General features: G+C 28.9%; 2 protein-coding genes across 2 annotated transcripts; both read right to left on the bottom strand.

The window, feature by feature from the left end:
- Positions 1-4,334: 4,334 nt before the first annotated feature.
- LOC130808645 (septum-promoting GTP-binding protein 1-like) lies at positions 4,335-12,803 on the bottom strand. Its single transcript, XM_057674098.1, is given in 7 exon segments — positions 4,335-4,746; positions 6,967-7,050; positions 10,021-10,060; positions 10,363-10,459; positions 11,573-11,693; positions 12,135-12,425; positions 12,427-12,803. Coding segments are annotated over 7 exon segments (834 nt in total). The 5' UTR covers positions 12,463-12,803; the 3' UTR covers positions 4,335-4,581.
- Positions 12,804-17,970: 5,167 nt separating this feature from the next.
- LOC130808259 (uncharacterized) lies at positions 17,971-20,196 on the bottom strand. The gene is made up of 6 exons (XM_057673741.1): positions 20,014-20,196; positions 19,751-19,919; positions 19,579-19,688; positions 19,272-19,465; positions 18,875-18,935; positions 17,971-18,075 (listed from the first exon to the last, which is right to left on the bottom strand). The coding sequence occupies exons 1-6, from the start codon at positions 20,194-20,196 to the stop codon at positions 17,971-17,973; spliced, it is 822 nt and encodes a 273-aa protein (XP_057529724.1).
- Positions 20,197-20,638: the final 442 nt, after the last annotated feature.

Raw genomic sequence — 20,638 nt, 5'->3', positions numbered from 1 at the left:
TACTTACACAAGCTAACCTTCTTCTACACTTCAATCTCTTAAACACCCATTTACACACTCCAACACTTACAAGTTTACTTCCACACTCCAACTCTTACAAGTTTACTTCCACACTCCAACTCTTATACACTTATATACCCTCCTTTCCCATGAGAACACTTCCACATCCATCATCAAATCTTTCTAACATTCTTTATTATATTTTCTCATCACTAAAATCTTACTAACTTAATACCTTTATTAATAGTTGAAGAAATTCATAAAGATGGAGCTTAGAGGACTCTTTATTTAGCTTAAATCATCATCATGTTGGAGCATTATTGGGTTATGACTTTGGCTACTTAATGTATCATTATTTTTGGAGTTTGGATTTATTTATTTTGGGAGCTTATAAGATCATATCGATATTTTGAAATTTTGGATTAATTATCTTTGGAGCATTATTATCTATTTTGGAGACTCTTATTTCTTATTCTTTTCCTAATTAATACTTCGTACCCTATTGTTTTTTGGAATTTTACATTATATTTACTTTATAATATGCAAAGTATGAAATATGTTGATATGTTTTAGTAGGAAATTGGGTGCAAAATTATATTCTAGTGATATTAAGTATAATTTATGTTTAAACTAGTGTTAGTATATTTAGGAGTTACTCGTTACATTAGGAACGTTACTACACTTAAGAATTTTTATGTTAAAATTTTTGTTGATATGTTTATGATAGCCTTTAAACTAGTTTATATATAAGGAAAAATTACCCTGAGTATGCAATCTCTCAACGATTTTTCTATGATAATCCCACCTATTGATTAATCATAAATAATCCCAATTATTGAGGTACTTACCCAAAAATGTTATTCATCAAAATTTTACCTGTTTTTAGAGGTAACCTTGCAAAAAAAAAAATTACAATATTAACAAAAAAGTAACAAAAAAACTCATATAATAACCACCCATCCACCCCACCCCACCCCACCCCGACCACCCAACCTCAGCCGATCCCCTACTCCAGCCGGCCACCACTTTCCCTCCCCACCCTCCCTGCCATCCACCCCTCTCCCTCCCTTATCTCTGCTGCTTCATGTTGTGCATATGTGCACTAGCTTCCATTACCTCCTCCACTTCAGCCACCTTTCCTCCTTCACTCCCCAACTGCTACCAACTCTTCCCCTCCCCCATTTTCGGCGAGTCCCTAACCCTCCCCCTCCCCCTCCCCCTCCTCCCCTTCTCCACTCCCTCTCACCACAGTCACTAATTTCCCTCTCCACCGCTGCCCAATTTCTGAAAATCTTCTCACTTCTACTTCTTCTAACCCGCAAACAACCGGCCATCACCTTCACCTAGCCGTCACTAACCCAACACCTCTCGAACCACCACCTAGCTAAGTCAAATCCTAATTTTTTGATAAAAATCTGAAAATTAGGTGGAGATGTAGATAGAGTTTTGCGATTTTGTGGGTGGGTAAAATTGTGCGGTTGTGTGCCACTAAAACAAAAGGGTTGTGGTGGTGGTGTTGGCGGCTGTGTGATGGTGTCTTCGGTGAGAGGGAGATGGTGGCAGTGGGGCTGGGTTGTTAAGGGGGTTTAATTGCGATTTTTTTGTAATATGTTTGTAATTTATCTTTTTTTATATTCAAAATGACTTGCTACAATAGGTAGCATGTTACCTGAGTGTACCCAAGGCAAAGCCCCTCCTAAGTTCGGATTATTCCTGGTTTATCGGTAGGTGGGATTATTGTAGGAAAATCGCGAAAAGATTGAATTATTTAGGGTAAATTTTCCTATATATAAGGTAGTAAGTTATTTTATGAACATATTTTTTATCAAGTATGGTTATACTAAGAATATTGTTACTATACTTTAGTTTGAGATTAAAATTTATCGTTAAAGTTATAGTAAATTTCTAAGTTATTGCGTAAAATTTTTATTTTTTTTAAGTGGTTATATTAATTATTTAAATCTAGGAATTAGTATGATAAATTATATTAAGTTGTTTTTTTTTATGTTTTATGTGAAAAGGTCCTAAAATTCTCATAGGCCATTCTACCACTATCATATAAAAAAAGAGAGTTTGATTACTATTTTAAATTATTACAAGCTATTTTTGTGATAATAATAAAATAACAATTTAAAAAGATATTTTTGAGGAATTTTTATAAGTTATTAAATATTGAAGTGTTTTTCTTGAATATATGAGATTTCATAATAAAAGTAACTTTTAATCACCATTTAGTACAAAATACTTTATTTGCTAACTATTTAACCTAAAATAATGTTAAAGTATTTTTATTATACTTACCGTTCAAACTATGTGTGAAATATTGACTTTGTGAGATTACAAGTTTTACTTGTTTTATAATTCGAAATATTAACTTTTGTGAAAATTATAAATTTGACTTGTTTCAAAACTAGAAATATTGATTTTTGTGAAATTATAAGTTTTATTTGTTTTATAATCGAAATGTTGATTTTTGTAAACCTAATAAGTTTACTTATTTTTCTAAACATGAAATATTGATTTTTGGTAAACATGTAGAATTTTGGAAACTTATCCAAATGATGAAATTTTAACTTGAATTTTAATTAGAATATTTGATTTTTTTGAAGAGAATAAAGTTTTATTTATTGTAAAGTTAGAAATGATGATTTTGGAAACTTATTTAAAGAGAAATAGATTTTATTAGCTACTTGTGAAAAATATTAATTTGGAGACTATTAATAGAATATTAAGTTATTAGTGTGAATTTAGAAAACTATTAAAAATAAAGTTATGAATAAAATTTAATGTGTAAAAATTTAATAATAAACGTGTATAAAGACATAAAAGTAAATTTTACGTTATAATTAAGAATTTTATTAAATAAAAGAGGTTATCACCTAAGTTGATCAAAGTCAAAGTCAAAGTCAAATTTTAGTAATAAAAATGCATGAATGAATATTGATTGAATGACCCTGATAGTAAGGTGATGTTGAACCATAGACTAGCATGTAAAATTCCGCGCGCCCGTATTGGCCGGCACGTAAAATGTGGTGTAAGACAGGGGATTAGCTACCTATCCTGTAGAGCTCGAGCATAATTGTATTGGAGGGATGATGACTCTCACCACAGTTAGGGTTTAGAACTACGGTCCTCACCTAACCAGACCCTTATATATATCTGGTGTCATATTGTTGTGCTTGTTGATCAGCGATGAACTTGATTAGTGCTGATCCTATGAATCATTGCATGGTTATGAGTATTAACCAAGTGAACTTACTTAATTGTTAAAATTACCGAATTGTATAAGTGACAGTAACGTACTTCTGTCAGGATTGAGAATGGTATTTTAATGACTTAAGTATGGAACAGTAGAAGATTATAGTAAAAGTATACAACGGTGTCAATTAATTATAAGTTCGTACTTAAATTATTATTTTGTAAATGTTGCGTATAATTTTTGTATTTTGAGTTGGATAGGAAATTGTGCTTGGCGTTTAGTGCCAACCGATTCAATCGGCTGTCATCTGTATCATAAATGACAACATTTTGCAGGATTTAGTTTCGATCCAGGCTGCCAACAATTACTATTTATCGAAAACTTAGCTGCTTTTATTGATGACTTGATGATGATGAATTTTTTTTCATTTTGACCAAACCATAATTTTTATCAGATGTAATATTTTACTTTTATTTTAAACAGTTTTAATTTTTATGATTTAAAGTTTTTAACAGTTCGAAATTTTGAGACTTCCGCAATTTTTTTGTATTAAACATTATTATTAAATGTACGTTAATTATATATCGAAATTGTCACACTTCTGTTACATGATCGTTGTGGGCCTTATATAAAGGCCTACATCAACACAGACAATGTTGTATGGAGGATAATACAAGGGAAAAGGAGTTTGGAAAATCTAGAGTGATTTGTATCAGATAGTGTGTAATTTTCATTAAAGGGGAGATCTTTAAGGTTAAGAGGTTGTTCTCAAAACTTGTGAAAATTGTTTCATTAATGTAATATTAATTACACTTCATTAATCATCTTTGTTATCTTGCTATTGTTTTTGTTGCTCCTTTGTTTATGCTCCATTTTTCTCTTATATTTTCTTCTTGCTCATTATCATTGAAAGTTCCTAGGCCTTTCATTTTACACTCTTCTCTTCCATCCTAAATAAACTAGAGCTATTTTCCTTTTATTTTTCTTTCCTTCATTTCTCTTTTTCCATTATTTTCCCTTCTTTTCTTTTCTTTTCTTTTCAAAATTATTATCTAAATAATAAAACTTGCTAATAAGTACATGTTATACCGTGACTAATGCAGCACTTCATAAGTGGGGAGAAAAGGCGTTGCAGTCGTGGAAGAAGGCATAGCATAAGAAATTAAAATTAAATCATTTACAAACTACAGCCTTCAAATTTAGGGCTTTATGAATTACAACATCAAAGTTTTATCTTTGAGAATTAGTAATTACTATCTTCAACTTACTAAAGTGAGCACCATTGCAGCAAAGTGTGGATTTTCCTAAGATACCCTTGACTGGCTTCGTAGTCTCCTTATCTTTGAAGGCTGTAGTTTGCAAATGATTCAATTGAAATTAGACTAGAAGTCAATAATGGGTTCTCCAATGGTGAGGTTTCTCTGTACATTCCATGGTAAGTTAAAGAGTTTGGCCATGATGAACTTGAATATCTTGTTAACATTTATGTTATGTGTAGCACTTGAGAAGAATAGTGTTGCTTCCATTGCCTTTGCATATGCTCTCGCCTGCAAATTTAACATCACATTCGACCATTATTATTTTAGATTCAATCGTAATAATATTAATATCTTAATCTCAGCAATATCGGGACAACTTCTCTTTATATATGTATATATAACAAAAATAATGGCTAGTGAAATTGTGTTGTTATATGTATATATTTGATCCTCCAACTAGCTAGCAACTTTTTTTATGTCAATTTCATATGATCAATTGATCATGTTAATTGGTTTAGAACTTTTTTGAGAGAATCAAGTCTAAAAATCGTAAAGGGTAATCCAAATAAGTGTGTGAATTTTGGATTGATCAATCTCGAGCTCAAAAATTATTTTTTTTAAAAAAAAATTGATAGAGTAAACAATATTAGAGTCTTAATCCCGATATATTGAGGTTGGCTATTTTAGTTCAGGATCATTAGATATGACTAAGCCAATTACCGAGCTAGTTGTCACTAACCTATCGCTCTCTCTCCACCTTTATTCAGGCTTAAGACCGAGAATAAGCAACCTAAATGATTTAAACAAATTTGATATCTCATCCTAAAGGTTGGTTCTGATCTACAGTATTTGAAACATCTTGTTGTATCACGACTTTTTTTAAAGAAACCTATATAAAAGAATTGTATGAGTTGGGTGTACTACGAATATTAGAATATTAGTTAATTTAATTAGTTGAAATATTGATTAATTTGCTAACTTTAGTTAAGTTTGCTCTTTTTAATTTAATTAGTTGAAATATTGATTAATTTGCTAACTTTAGTTAAGTTTGCTCTTTAAATTAGTTATTACTTTTGATGTTGGATGGTTATCAGAGTAAAATTGAATTAAAAAGACACATAACTTAGATTTTGACCTAACTAAAACCCTTGATCTCAGGCTGATCAAATGGCCCACAACACCTCTACTTCAATGTAATAAAACATAAAAAAAAATCACAAATTCTTGTGACACCAGAGATCATCTCTAATTAGACTGACTCAAAAAATAAAATATAGAGTAAGTTTCTCGATAGGCATTAGTTTATAATGAGTAGGCTAGTATGCAAAGTTTCTCGATAGGCATTAAGAATATTATAAATAAACATTTTAAGTACTTTTTTAGTGGACGTTAAGTGTATTTTAAGTAGGCATTAAGGATAATGTAAATAGGCATTAAAAATATAATACATAGACATTAGTTTTATAGGCTGAGCCTAAAACACGTATGTCAAGAAGGCGACCCCTCAGGAGACCGAATGAAAAACAAAAAATAACAAAAAATGAGTAAAATAATGACAGATATGGCAGATGTACGAGTTTTCTCGTAAAACCAACTCACAAGTCACAGCTTCACAGGTGTTCACACCCTGTTTAAGAAGTTTGTAAGGGTGTCACATTGGTTTAATGATTAATAAATTAAGATTATCTAAGTGCATAGTTTAGCATAATCTAAGGTTTAATTTCAAGTGGGCTTTTAAATTAATCAATTACTAGTAAAGCATATGCAAACATGCCAGCTCTCCATCATCAACCACCACCCAACTTTTGATTAACTAATACCAAATTTGAAGAGTGTTTTTTTGATCATCCAACTTACTATTGCAGATAATTTGAAATTCGAAGATTTTTAAGGGAAGAAAACGATAATTGTTTGGGATCCGGCGGCTTTCAATAGGAAAAGAGAGCTCCGGTATCGCTTTGCATTTTAGTGGTCAGCGAGAAGCGATTGGTGTTGCCTGGGGTGGATCCGAGGTGGAGCAGGGTGGTTAAGTGGATGGGTTTTTTTTTTATTTAATTTTTTTTTCTAAATGACCTTTTTATAAGGTTAAAGCCTTAAAGATAACTTCCTATAAATTTAGGTAAATATTATTTGTGCCATTTAGTTTTGACACATTTGTCAATGTACGTTTTCAATCTTAAATATCTCTAATTATGCTTGAGTAAAAATTATAAAAATTGATATTAATAAAATGTACAATAAGACGAAATAAACAAGATCCCACATGACTATGTTGTAACTTATAGATTAAGAAAAAATCACATAGTAAAAATGAGTGTTGAATAGTATTGAAAAACCAAATTAAACAAGTAAAGCGAATGGAAGGGAGTACTATATTGAAAAACATTTTTTAAAGAAATATTTTCAAATAAAATAAAAAAACTTATGAAAAGGATTAAAATGAAAAATATAAAAACCACAATGGAGAAAAGTAGCAATTTATTAAGTGAGTATTTGATAGGTTGTTACCTGAGTGGCAATCGTCCACTGTAAGTCTAGAGGAAGCCTAACAAAATCATCAAACTTGCTGCCTATCAATATTGGAATTGCTGTCTGCACCATCATCAGCAACAACTATTTTCAATGCCTTAATTAATCTTAAAATATAGAGTACGTTTCATACACCAAAAAAATTTCATCATTTTTTTCTCACATTTTTCTATCCTCCACATCAACTAAATAAATAAATAAATAATATTTTCTTAATAACAAACAATATAATTAAATTTCATCATCTTTTCTCACTTATCCTAGTTAAAAAAACTAATTTTTTTATCTATATAAATATTACATAATGGATCTCTATTTGTACAGAAAAATATTTCTAGATTTTGGGTAAATTTCTTTTTTGAAAATAATTTATGAATTTTGAAGAATAATCTAAAAAATATATATGATGAAAAGAAAAAAAAATGTCAATAAACAAATGTATGACATGTGGATCTTTTCTCTAACTTGTTTGTTCAATCAAATGTTGTTGCCACAACCATTTTGGTGAACATCTCACCAAACAAACATAAAAATACCACTATTAAGAGTTTCGAAAAAAATATCAAATAGTGATGAACAAATTTTTCTCCGATGCTCATAAGCATTATTTATTATTTTAATTCGTTTTATTTATTTTATATTGTTTTAATTTTTTGACTAATAACTTATTATCTTTTTTATTTTTAATCTATAAGTTAAAATATATTCAAGTGAAATCCTTTTTAATTCGTCTCAATGTAAGGATTATTAATATCAATTTTTCATAATTTTTAATTATGCACAACTAGAGATATTAATCACCATCATCACTATCTTACCCAGTGTATCCCGCTCATAGAATAACTATGGACTGAGTCTGGAGAGGGAAGAACGGCGACAAACTCATACCCATAAAGGAGAGCGCAACTAAAAGAGTCCCCCGACTCGATAAAATATTAAGGTGTAAAATATTATCCCGACAAGTGTAAAATACGTAAAAGAGATTACTTAGAAGAATAAGAGGAAGTCCATCTAATCCGATTTGCTACTACATCAATGTATTATTATCCCAACGTTATTAAACGACTTTTCTATATTTCCTCCTTTTTTTTGTTCTTTTCATTATTTTTTGCATAGTTTTTAAAGCGATTTTTAAGCATTAATATCTCTAATTAAACATCATAAATAACTATAACAAGTAGATAATAAAGTATAAATTAACACGAATTAAACGAGATCTCAAATGGATATATTATTTCTTCTACATATCTCTCAAAAACTATAGTCAAACTTCTCTCCTTAAAGTGAAATGTTATAAATGAGAAGAACATTAGAAAAGGGAGAAAGTAGTTTCAAAAGCGCATACTACCATATAGAATTATGTTATCTGACATGAAGAGTAATAAATGAAACTATGACAGCGGATATTAGGGTTTTCATTCACTCTTAATTCATGAGTAAACAATCATTTAATTTATACATCAATCCTAGGAAACTAATAAAGGAAATAAGGATATCCCTATGATATTATACATATTTATGAAAATAAAATCATCTAATAATCTTAGAGAATATACAGGAATATATGTAAAAATATTTATTTCCACAATAAACTCAATATAGAAATTTTAAGAATTATCGTAATATAAATAAGTAAAGGAAGAAAAGTAGTGGAGAAGTATGTTATTTTCGATAACAGACTTAAATATGCACAAAGATTATTTAAAAGAAAAACTAAAAATGAATTATTTTTAAAAAGTACAAATAAATTTCGTACATACGGGGCAACTAAATGACTAATAAACACGAAATTTGAAACCATTAAGCGAAAAATTAAAAAATTAAAAAAATAACTAAATAATCTAAGTTTTAAAAATATTCCAAAAGTAAGCTTGAAAATTTCAAATCTGAGATTTGAAGCTGTTTGCAGTTAGTAACTGCAAACAGTCAAATAGGACAAAATAGTTGTTCGCAGTTAGTAACTTCGAATAGCTACTTTGTCCTGTTTGGCTATTCGACCTGCTGCACAAAAACACGCATTAGTTTCTTTTTTCCCATTTTTCCCCGTTTCTCAAAACAGGACAAACAGGACAAAGTAGCTGTTCGCAGTTACTAACTGCGAACAGCTATTTTGTCCTATTTGGCTGTTTGCAGTTACTGACTGCGAACAGCTCCAAACCATAGATTTGAGATTTTCACGCTTACTTTTGAAATATTTTTAAAACTTAGATTATTTTGTTCATTTTTTTTATTTTTCCGCTTATTGATTTCAAATTTTCAATAAAACACGACATTTCAAATAATTTAATTATGAATACTTTTTTTGTTTTGAAATACTCGTTACATTTTAATTATGTGCACTATTTATCGTTTAAGCTAATTTTATATATTGCGACTAATGTGTAAGTAAAAATATGGTCAAGTGAAATCTTATTTGAATCGTCTAATCGCATACTTTTATAATATTAACTTTTTATAATTTTTAAATTTATATAATTTAACATATAAATAAATAAAATAATGCATTAAAATAATGTAACGTAATTGAGTTTAGGGAATTAATATATCCTAGCTAGCCTATATAAACTATAAGTGACGATGACCAAATAGCAATAGAGACCATTCAAGTTTCAAGTGATACATTCCCTTTTGTCTCAATTCTACCTAACAGAGAGAGAAAGCTTACCAGATATTTTCTTATGATGTGTGTCTACGTTGAAGTCTTTAAAATCTATCCAATGAATTATTATTTATTCAATTTATAATTTAATTTGACACTGATCTAATTTAAAAAAATAAATTCAAAATTATCTATAAGATTCAATTTAAAACTAAAAAGATTTTTAATAGTAAATATACCGATAAATTATCTAAAATGTTACATATACTAAAATTTTAAGGTCATATACACAAATTCGGCAATTTAGAGAGGAATAGCGTAAAATGTTACGTATAGCACACCACCTAATAATCTAATATCTATAGACTTCTATTTTGGAACATAAAGAACAATTTAATAGTTATAAAATAAAATCTCTATTTTGAGTAAAGTACCTGATTCCATTTCCTGGCTTGATTGTACCACCCAATTACACTGCAAACACACAAAATTTTATTTAAAATAAGCTTTATTCTTAAATGAACTTTTAAAGAATGAAAAGTAGGAACATAGTAAAAATTAACAAATTTTATAAAAACCCGTACAATTTTAAAAATTATGATTTTTTAAAAATAATTTTGCTTCTTTGAACCCCTAATATATACGAAGTAATTTAATATTTAGGCCTCTAATTTGTTAGAGCTCTATGCAATCGAACATGTTAAACATGCTCAGAACATATTAACAATCCACAAACTATTAAAAATAAAATCAGGGATAAATAAAAGATTAGTTACCTATTAAGAGTACATCTGCTAGTAAGATCAAACATGAACAAGATTGCAACTGCATCTTTACAAGCTATTGGTACATGATCCAAAGAATCTTGATCACCTAACATCCAAATTTTTTTTATAAATAAATAAATAGAGGTCATAAATTAATAATATCCTGAACATCAAATTACTAAGGACTTATTTGGATGTAATTAAAATTATATTTCCGTGGAAATTCATAATTTTAGGAAAGTTATTCCCCATGCTAATTTCCTAACAATTGGACTATATCGTTTGGTAACTTTAGTTGACCATTAAAACACGAGAACTTGTAGTGACCGAGGGGGCAAAATTATTTAATTCCTAAACATTATTGAAAGTTACAAGACATTTTAGAAATCTTAAACTATTATATTTTTAATTATTTTGTAAAAACTATTTGCGAATTTTAGCTTTAAAATTTTGTAATTTTGTGAAATATAATTTTAATTTTTTTTGCATTAAAGTATCAAAATTTACTAGTTGTAGTTCTGTGTTTTTGGTATGAACTTGTAAACTTAAATACTTTGATGATTATAATTTGCAAAAAATAAACATTAAAACTGTAATTCGTAAAAATGATAAATTTTAAGACTATAAATCGCGAATTATTCTTTTATAAACAAACAAAAGTCTAATTTACTCACCGAGAAATTTCACTTTCACCATAAATTTATGAGTTTGATTCTCACCAAAAAATCAATTTCCCTTGTACATGTAGAAATCTTCTAGCCCATCTTGAACTTTTTTTTAAAAAAATATTCTTATGAAACTTACATGCAAATTAATTGACCTACAAATATAATTATTTTTATTTTACATTTTTGAAATGAAATTACAAAATAACTATAATATGTTGAGTTTATATTATGTTTAACAAAAATATAATTAATACAATAAAATGTAATCCTCTCTTTTTTTTATTCTTCTCATTTATTATTTTCAAAGTAAATTTTGAACTTAAATATCTCTAAATATATATAATAAAAATAAAAAATTATAAAAAATACATAATATAAAAGTATACATTAAAAGAAATCTAACAAAATCTCACATTGATATATTTTATCTTCTAAATATCTCTTAAAAATATTAATAAATTTTTTCCCTTATTCTTAAGATAAAATATTTAAACTAAAAAGAATATTAGAAAATGAAGTACTAAATAATAATCATAACAAGAAATAATTACCTGCAACATCCCATATGCTAAAAGCTATACGAGCTCCTTTAACCCTCATTGTTTTATCCATTAAATTCAAACCCTTCATTTGTAAACATCTCCTCTCTTGTTCATCTCCTACATATTTAATCTGCTCCATCACCACCAAAAATAAATGATTTAATTAATCAATTAAATTTAAATCAACCACAAAATTAAAAATATCTAAACATTTAAATTTAAAATAAAAGATAAATCAAGAAAATCATGGATTTAGGCATTTAGCCTAGTAATCATAGTTTCTCTTCTTATTTGAAAACTCTAATTTTCAGATGACAAGAAATTTAATTCTCACCGTCTAAAGAAATAACTTATACAGTTATACCTAAATAAAAATAAAGAATAAAAAATATTATTAAAAATAATTCAATATTTTAATCAATTAGCAATAAATAATCTAATTGATTGATGATTTTCTAACAATTTTTATCTTTAATACTCCATGTATAGCAAAAATATATTTATTTGCAACGGAAAGGTTAATTATTTTGATAATTTAAAAAAAAAAGTAAAGAAAAGAGAGAAAACTTACAACAAAGGTAGTTTTGCCAATTTGACAATCACCCAACAAACTAATCTTAAGATTAACCAAATTGGAATCACTTTCATACCCACTTAGAAAATCAACCACCTCAACTTCATCAACAATTTCAGGTAAAGTGGGCGGGTCAATACGGCGGTAATGAGCCCAAACGGGTTTTTTAAAGATAGTATGACAATGAGAACAAACAAAAATACGATTCCAGATAAACCGGAATAAACGGCGAAATACTATTTTAATGTCGAATCGAACTATTTTGCGACAAATTTTCGTCATCTTTCTTTCCGGCGGCTTCATTGGTGCTGTTCTGTTGTCCCATTAAAACTTTTTTGAGAAAAATAAGAAGATGAAATCAAAGATTTCATGCTAAAAGAGTAGTAAATTAAACAAGAATTTGAATTTTAAGGGGAGATTTAAAAAGAAAAGGAAGTTTGGTCTAATATGCCGGCCACTTGGAGAGAATATGAGATGGTTGGTTCTTTTGGGTAGAGTTTGGGTTTGGCGTATTTATGTCAACCATGGCATGAGAGTATGAGACTAAAGTTGAAATTTCGTTTTTAATCTTTGAACGGAAAAATAGAGGTTTTTTGGTTTAATTGACTTATTTGATCAGTCAGCTTAGTGATTTGGTTTTTATTAGATTTTTTTTAGAGTACAGGGTAGAATGAAGCTTGAGGGTGATAATCAAAATTTATATTCTTATTTGAATAAAACGGTATTTGTTCTAACTTAAATAAGATTTAGTCATATGAGTTAGTTGTTAATAAATATTTTACAAAACTTTGTTCCAAAATAAAAAGTATTTGTGGTTTAATTAATAGAATATATGCATGTTGAGCAGAAAGTTTTGGGTTTGACCCTTACTGGGCATAGATATCAGTAAGGGGGATTTTTTGACTGCACCCATCTCTTTTTACTCCCTTCTTAAGGGAATGGGTATGATTTATCAACATCTTTCTGAAAAAAGAAAAATCTCCCACTCAGTCCCTGCCTTGTACGGGATACTGGGAGTGTCCTTTACCTTTTTCTAAGAGGTGTTTATTTACCTCTTGGTTGGTGGCAATGAATTGATTTGTTTGACAAATTAATAGTATTAAACTTTTTGTTAGATTTTAGTTCTAGTTGTAGCTAGGTGTTAGTGAAGATGTTAAGTAGTATAACTTGTTGATTGTTAGTTGTTTATTGAAAAAAAGTTAATTAACCAATAAAAAAAAAGGCTATTGGAACAGTTTTTCATCTTGACTTAAAAACAAGCAACTTTTTCCGATGATTTGAAATTAATTTAAAAATAAGTTTATGGTTGTTATCCATAAAACAATTACCAAATAAAGCCTATGTTAGTTATTAATTCCTAGATTCCTATGATCTAAAATGCATATAAAAACTACTAAAAATCAAACTCTACTTGTAACTACATTAAAATGACAAAGTTTTGAAATAATGTGTATTGCATCGTAATAGGAGAACTAGATAATTTTACTTAATTAATAATTGTAGACTCATTTGGTTGTTATTGGATTTAAAATCACTGGAAATTTATAATTACAAGGTATTATAGTGATTAAATTCTTATAAGTTGTAGAAATTAATTTCTCTTGAAATTTTAATTTTTTTTTTTATTATTAACCAAACACAATTTATTTTAATATATTCAAAAAAGTTCAAATTTTTATGCTAGTTAGTTTTAACTAAAACAAACTCGAATTAAATGTTTCAGAATTGGAAATATAGAGAGTGTTTGATAAAATAGCTTATTGGGTAATTTTAGTTTCACATAATTAGAGGGTTGGACGGTCAAACCAGTCAATGCTAATGTTTAGTAAATTAACTAGTTAAAACATGTGATTGATATGAATATGTTGTTTTTGAACAAATTTCTCATAGCAGCGGTTAAAATTAGCTGGTCAAACCAGTAAATAAAATCCATTGGTCAAATTAACAGTTATAATCATTAAAGAACTATTAACCGTTTGCCAAACACCCATAATCATCACTTCATTTTAAACAACTTAAGAAAAGTGAATATTCAAAAGAAGGAAGAGTGCAATAAACAAAGGGAAGATACTCCAATAGTGATTGGTAGATCTAGATCAAAAGAATACTCCTACTCTTATTGATTTATAAAAAGCTATGTACCCATTCATTCATTATTTCATTTCAAATAAAGCTAAAAGAAAAGTAAGCTGCAAAACATTGATGAATGATGATAAGTCACGAATTCCCCGATTCTTTAATTTCTAAAGCATTAAAGCATAATCAATAGGGCAAATCGAGCATACACCCTCACTTTCGATGAGTAACAAAGAAAAGAAAAATGTAGTTTTTTTTAACATACATAAATAACACAGAGAATAAATTAATTTGATGAAATTAAAAAAAAATTAAAATATATAAATAAAATTTTAAAAAATTAGTAAACTATTATTTAAAAATAAAAATAATACAAAAATATAATAAAGTAAAATAGCAAATAATGTTAAATGAGCGTGGGACAAAGAGAGTATACTATAACAATGTAAATTTCATATAGGCTAATGAGTTTGTTGAATCACAAATCATATTAAACTTAGATTTAAAAGTCTCAAATTTATTAAGTCTAATAAAAAAAAATTTTAACTAACATATAAAAACTTTTATTTTTATATCATTTATTCATTTAAAGTATTTTTTTGCATTGTTGTTTTACCATTTAATATTAGTTCATGTGACCCTCAAAAATGTAAATACTTGTTCAATAACAAGAAGTTTGGGCATAGAAAAATGAGATTTAGACTTGAGACTTAGTTGTACAGAAAGACCATTCTATTCTTAATGAAATCAAAGGATAAAATAATTAGCAATAATGTATTTATAGAAAATTGAGTTCTTTCTCAATGGGAGCATGTACTATTTTTGTTAGGAATGACATGAGTTGGATTTTTATTGTCCTTAATAAATTGTTTTTGGGCTTTGTAGATAAGACCCACATAAGAGAGGAGTTTACTATTCACTAACCTAATGAGGTTTTATCTTAAAACTAATTTTTATTAGCAGGTTTATCTAATTAAGTTTATTTGTTAATCAATATCTCTCTAGTTCTTCGATGTGAGAATCACATGTAGTTATTTTCCAACACTATCAATTCTTTTTAACTGTGCGGAAACACAATTTTTTTTGAACCCACAAATTGTTTTTGATGGAAGACTAAAAAATTTTTATTTCAGTTGATCGAAAACTTTCAGTTCTAAAATCATGATTAATCTATTACTTTGCTTTGTAAAGAAGATCCACATAAGTGATAGTTGATTGCACACAAACCTAATGATGTTCTATAGTAGAATCCTTTGTCCTATCAAATTTATATTAGTCAACATCTCTCTAATTATTCGATGTAGGATCATATATGAGTAATACCCTTCCCCTACCCTCATCTTCCCTCAAGCCTCAGCTTACCGGCCCTATATATATATATATGATTAAATAAAAAGGATTTTCAAATGAGAAGGATGAGAAGGATTTTTTGTTAGTCACTATATATATATATATATATATATATATATATATATATATATATATATATATATATATATATATATATATATATATATATATATATATTAGGATATTATGTTATAAATTAAGAACATTCTTCAAATTCATGACATAGTATCTTTTCTATGTAAGATAATGATTTTTACTATTAAACGTTTTGGCTCGATCGTGACCTTAGATTTTTTTTATCTTACTCCAACAAGGTTGTACAATGCTTCTCATCCTTTTTATTTTGAACACTCCTCTTAATGGATCTATATATATATATATTCAAGAGTGTGGACGGAGGAGTAGATAAAATCCAAAATGAAATTTGGAAAGAAAAAGATAATTTGGTGTGGTAGGATGTTACCAAACTATGAACAACGAAGATGGGTCCACACTCCACACTAATTTTGCATAGGATAGCTTGTCTTAAATTTGTAAGGAAGCCAACCTCTGAACCGAAGTCTATAAAATTACTTTTGTTTATTTGTTTGTCAAATACTTTACTCTTAGAAAATCTTTAAAACTTTATATAAGTCATTGTAGGTGTGGCCGTTACAAGAAAGTAATATACTTCATAGGTGTCGCGTTTAAACATCAAGCGATCAACTACCATTTACCAAGCAAGTGACTGAGTGTGGGCCATTGAGGTGGTTTATAGTCGTCCGGTTTAGTTTTGGATTTCCAACTAAAAGATAAGAAAAATTTTAAAATATTGAGACGTGATTAATAATACAATATTTTTATTGTTTTTTATTGTATATTTGAATTATTTTATAAAACAAAGCACTAAAAACTCATGCAATTTACTAAAAAATGTTAATTCAAACAGTATCGTTCCTAAAAATTTTTGGGTCCTAGACAACAAATAGAAAAAGATCCTTATATAAGTAAAGTTTCGGTTCGTTTTTCTATGTAGTTCAGTGGTCATGTGATTAATTAAAAAACTCAATGTTATAAGTTCGATCCATGTTAGAAACTATTTATGCAAATACAATTTTTAATAATAAGGATTAACTCAATTTGGGCCCCTTTATAAGTTGGGCCCTAGGTGCTTGCACTTTAAAACTACCCTCAGGAACGGCCCTGAATTCAAGTTAATATCAGGCCCTCTCTTGAGATACCGTCTATAGTATAGGCACCTCTCAAAAGAGCTCAGTCCACATTAGTATATTTAGAAAATATCTTAATTTAAAAAAAAACTGTTGTTTTTAAAAAACCACGCGCGTGTCATTCTCAAGAGAAGAAAACTGCTGTGTTTTTGAAAGATGAAAAGTTTTCTGATTTTTTCATCTCCCTTCTTCAACCATCGAACATACACACTTTCTACAACCTAAAAATATTGTCTAACAATGGAAGAAATGATGCTTGAATTCGATTGTGAGTTTTTTTTTTTAAATAAAGTTTCATCAATGGTGGAAAAAAGTGATGTTGAAGAAAACAATAATATATACTATCTGGGGAAGGTAATAAAAGCTATTGTGATTTTTCTGATTTTTTTTTTTAAAATAAAGGTTTATCAATGGTGAAAAACAATGATGTTGAAGAAGACAACTATGGCTAATTTTTGAAGAATTGTAGTAAAAGCATTTGTGGTTATATATTCATATATTTGGGGATATAACTAAAAATATAATTGGTATTATAACTGTGAACATTTGACATATGGTGATGTAGTTGGGAGTAAACATTGTGTAGTAACAATATATTTTGGTTATAACATAATATATTTGTTGTTATAATATAATATATTTGAGGTTATAACATAGTATATTCGGAGTTACAATAACTTATATTTAGGATTATAATATAATATAATTGGTATTATAACTGTAAACATTCGACATAGGTTGATATAGTTGAGAGTATAACATTGTGTAGTGTGAGTTATATCATTTTTAGTTGGTTTTATAACATAATGTAGTTGGGAGTATAACATTGTTTAATTGGTGTTATAACATAGTTTAATTGGGATTACAACATAGTTTATTAGGGGTTATGACATAGTTTAATTGTGATTATAACATTGTTTAGTTGGGCTATAACATTATTTAGTTGGGATTATAACATTACTTTAAAATTCAAAATATTATAAACTACGCACAATTATAAACACAAATATAATCTATTATAAACCCATATATATAATATTATAAATCCAGATACACACTATTATATTTCCAACATAATCCCAAATATGTATACATAACAATACGACAAATACCACTATTTTAAACCCAAATACACAATATTATGAATCCAAATACATAATATTATAATTCTAGCTACTATAAGCCCTTTGTTTGGGTACTTAATTAGCCATCTTTGATTGTTGAGGATTGTCATTTTGATCCTTAGAAGGAATCTTTTTGATCTTCTTTGTGAATACAGAAGCCAAGACAACACCATCACTTATCTTTCCCAATTTTTAAACCCTAAAATCAAGAACAAGTAAAAGCAAAAAACAATCAAATTTAAAATATTAAAATATTAAACTACAAACTTTAATTAGGTTAAAACACCAACTTACGTTCCTGCTTTAGTCCCAATTTTGTTGTCTTCTTCAACATCATTGTTTTTCACCATTGATGAAGTTTAAAATATTAATCAATAAATAAAATATATTAATGAAAAAACAACTTAAGACACGTGTCACACTGTCATTAAAAATTTTTCCGCCTTTTTTCTATCATTGACAGGGAACTTTTGATATTCGACTTGATATTTAAGGAATAATTAACGCACTAAAACATGTAATATTTATTGATTAACTAAAACTATATGTGATGATCTATTGAAATACTATATTTTCTTATATAAATCAAAAACATGTAAATCTTATTTTAACTTAGATAATAAATTATTATCACATAATAAATAAGCAAACAAATTTGGCTATTTTTTCAACTAAATCCTCCCTCTTATCTATCATGATTGAAGACCTTTGATGTTTATTTGTCTTAATTATCAATAATTACTATGATTATATGTTTTAATATTATTGTATAATAAATTATTTATTCACTTTAATAATGATAAATATCATAACAAATATAGATATTTAATAATTAAATTGAAATTGTAATTAATTAATTTTATAAAATAATATCATTATTTATCATCATCATCATCATCATCATATCCAATGTATCCCGCTCATTAGAAAACTATGATCAGGGTTTGGAGAGGGAAGAAAGACGGCAGCTCATATCCACATAGGAGAGTGCGGTCAAAAAGTCCCTCGACTCGTGAAAGGTCTTCAAAGGGAGAGAAAACCTGCAACTTACAAATAGAATAAATAGAATACGTACAAATAACTAAAAATAAAGATAAAAGTAAAGAAGTAGGTAAAAAGAAATAATTAAAGGCAATGAAAAAATAACAAACAATGGGTAAAAGGGACGGGTTTCGTAATCTAAGACATCGATAAGGTGCCACCAACTGCCCCTATCCTTGGTCAGGTCCTTGGAGAAGTGAAGTTCATGCAGGTCACTTTTAATTTGTTCCTCCCGCGTTCTGCTAGATGTTCCTCGACTTCTCTTGCCCTCTAATATGATGCATTCGATCCTTCTTACTGGGGCGTCATGGATCTTTCTCTGCACATGCCCAAACCATCTCAACCCGTTCTTCCGCATCTTTGCGGAGAAAGGTGCAACCCCTAACTTCTCCCTGAACTCTTGGTTTTTTGTCTTATCTACCATAGTATTACCACACATCCACCTCAGCATACGCATTTCTGTTACATCTATCCTTTGTTCGAAAAACTTCTTACGGGCCAACATTCTGTCCCATACAACAATGCTGGCCTGATTGCAACGCGGTAATATTTACCTTTTGATCTCCTTGGAAACTTTTTATCACAAAGAACCCCGGTTGCTGCTCGCCACTTAATTCAACCCGCTTGGATACGATTAGTAACGTCTCCATCAATCTCTTCATTACTCTGAATCACCGATCCCAAGTATTTGAACTTGGACGTACATGCAACAACTTCTCCCCCTATGGTCACCTTTGGTTCCCCTATCGATCCTGTCCCACTGAAATTGTATCGCAAGTATTCTGTCTTCGTACGGCTTATGCGCAACCCTTACCCTCCAAGGCTTCCCTCCACTCTTCCAATTTACTATTAGCCTTCTCTTTGGTTTTTGCGACCAAAACTATATCGTTGGTGAAAAGCATGCACCATGGTACGATCTCCCAGATGGACTTAGAGATTTCCTCCATAATGGCGGTAAAAATAAAAGGACTTAGTGTTGATCCCTGATGTAGTCCCACTCTAATTGGGAAAGACTCTATCATACCCACCGGTGTATATATATTAGTCGATACTCTATCATACATGTCCTGTAATTACCTCAATGTACCTTCGTGAAATACCTATATTCTTGAGGCTATCCCAAACGAGGCTTTGTGGTATGCTATCGTACGCTTTCTCCAAGTCTATGAACACCAGATGCAAATCCTTCTTTCGCTCCCTATACTTTTCCATCAATCTCCTCAGAAGATGAATTGCCTCGGTGGTTGATCTTCCCGGCATGAATCCGAATTGGTTCTCTCTAACTCGTCTAATTCTTTTCTCAATTACTCTTTCCCACAATTTCATAGTGTGGCTTAGAAGTTTTATCCCTCTATAGTTCCCGCATACTTGCGCATCCTCCTTGTTTTTAAATAGTGGGATAAGTGTGCTAACCCTCCATTAATCTGGCATCTTACTAAACCTCAAGATAACATTAAAGAGGTTAGTAAGCCAATGAATTCCCTCATCTCTTAAAATAATATCATTATTTATATCTGTAAATATTTATGTCAATCACACAATCTACTTTTTCATAAACACTTTATACCAAGTGTCATTGTACAATGCATTTTGAAATTACTTTATGCCAAGTGTCACACTTATAATGTTAGGTTGTTGTTTTGGAATTCATCCCTTTATCTTTCCTAATGCAATCCAAATTATCAATGAATAGTTTTATTCA

This window comes from Amaranthus tricolor, chromosome 3 (assembly GCF_026212465.1).
Source record: "Amaranthus tricolor cultivar Red isolate AtriRed21 chromosome 3, ASM2621246v1, whole genome shotgun sequence".
Taxonomy (NCBI): Eukaryota; Viridiplantae; Streptophyta; class Magnoliopsida; order Caryophyllales; family Amaranthaceae; genus Amaranthus; species Amaranthus tricolor.
This window is presented reverse-complemented; position numbering and strand designations above follow the sequence as displayed.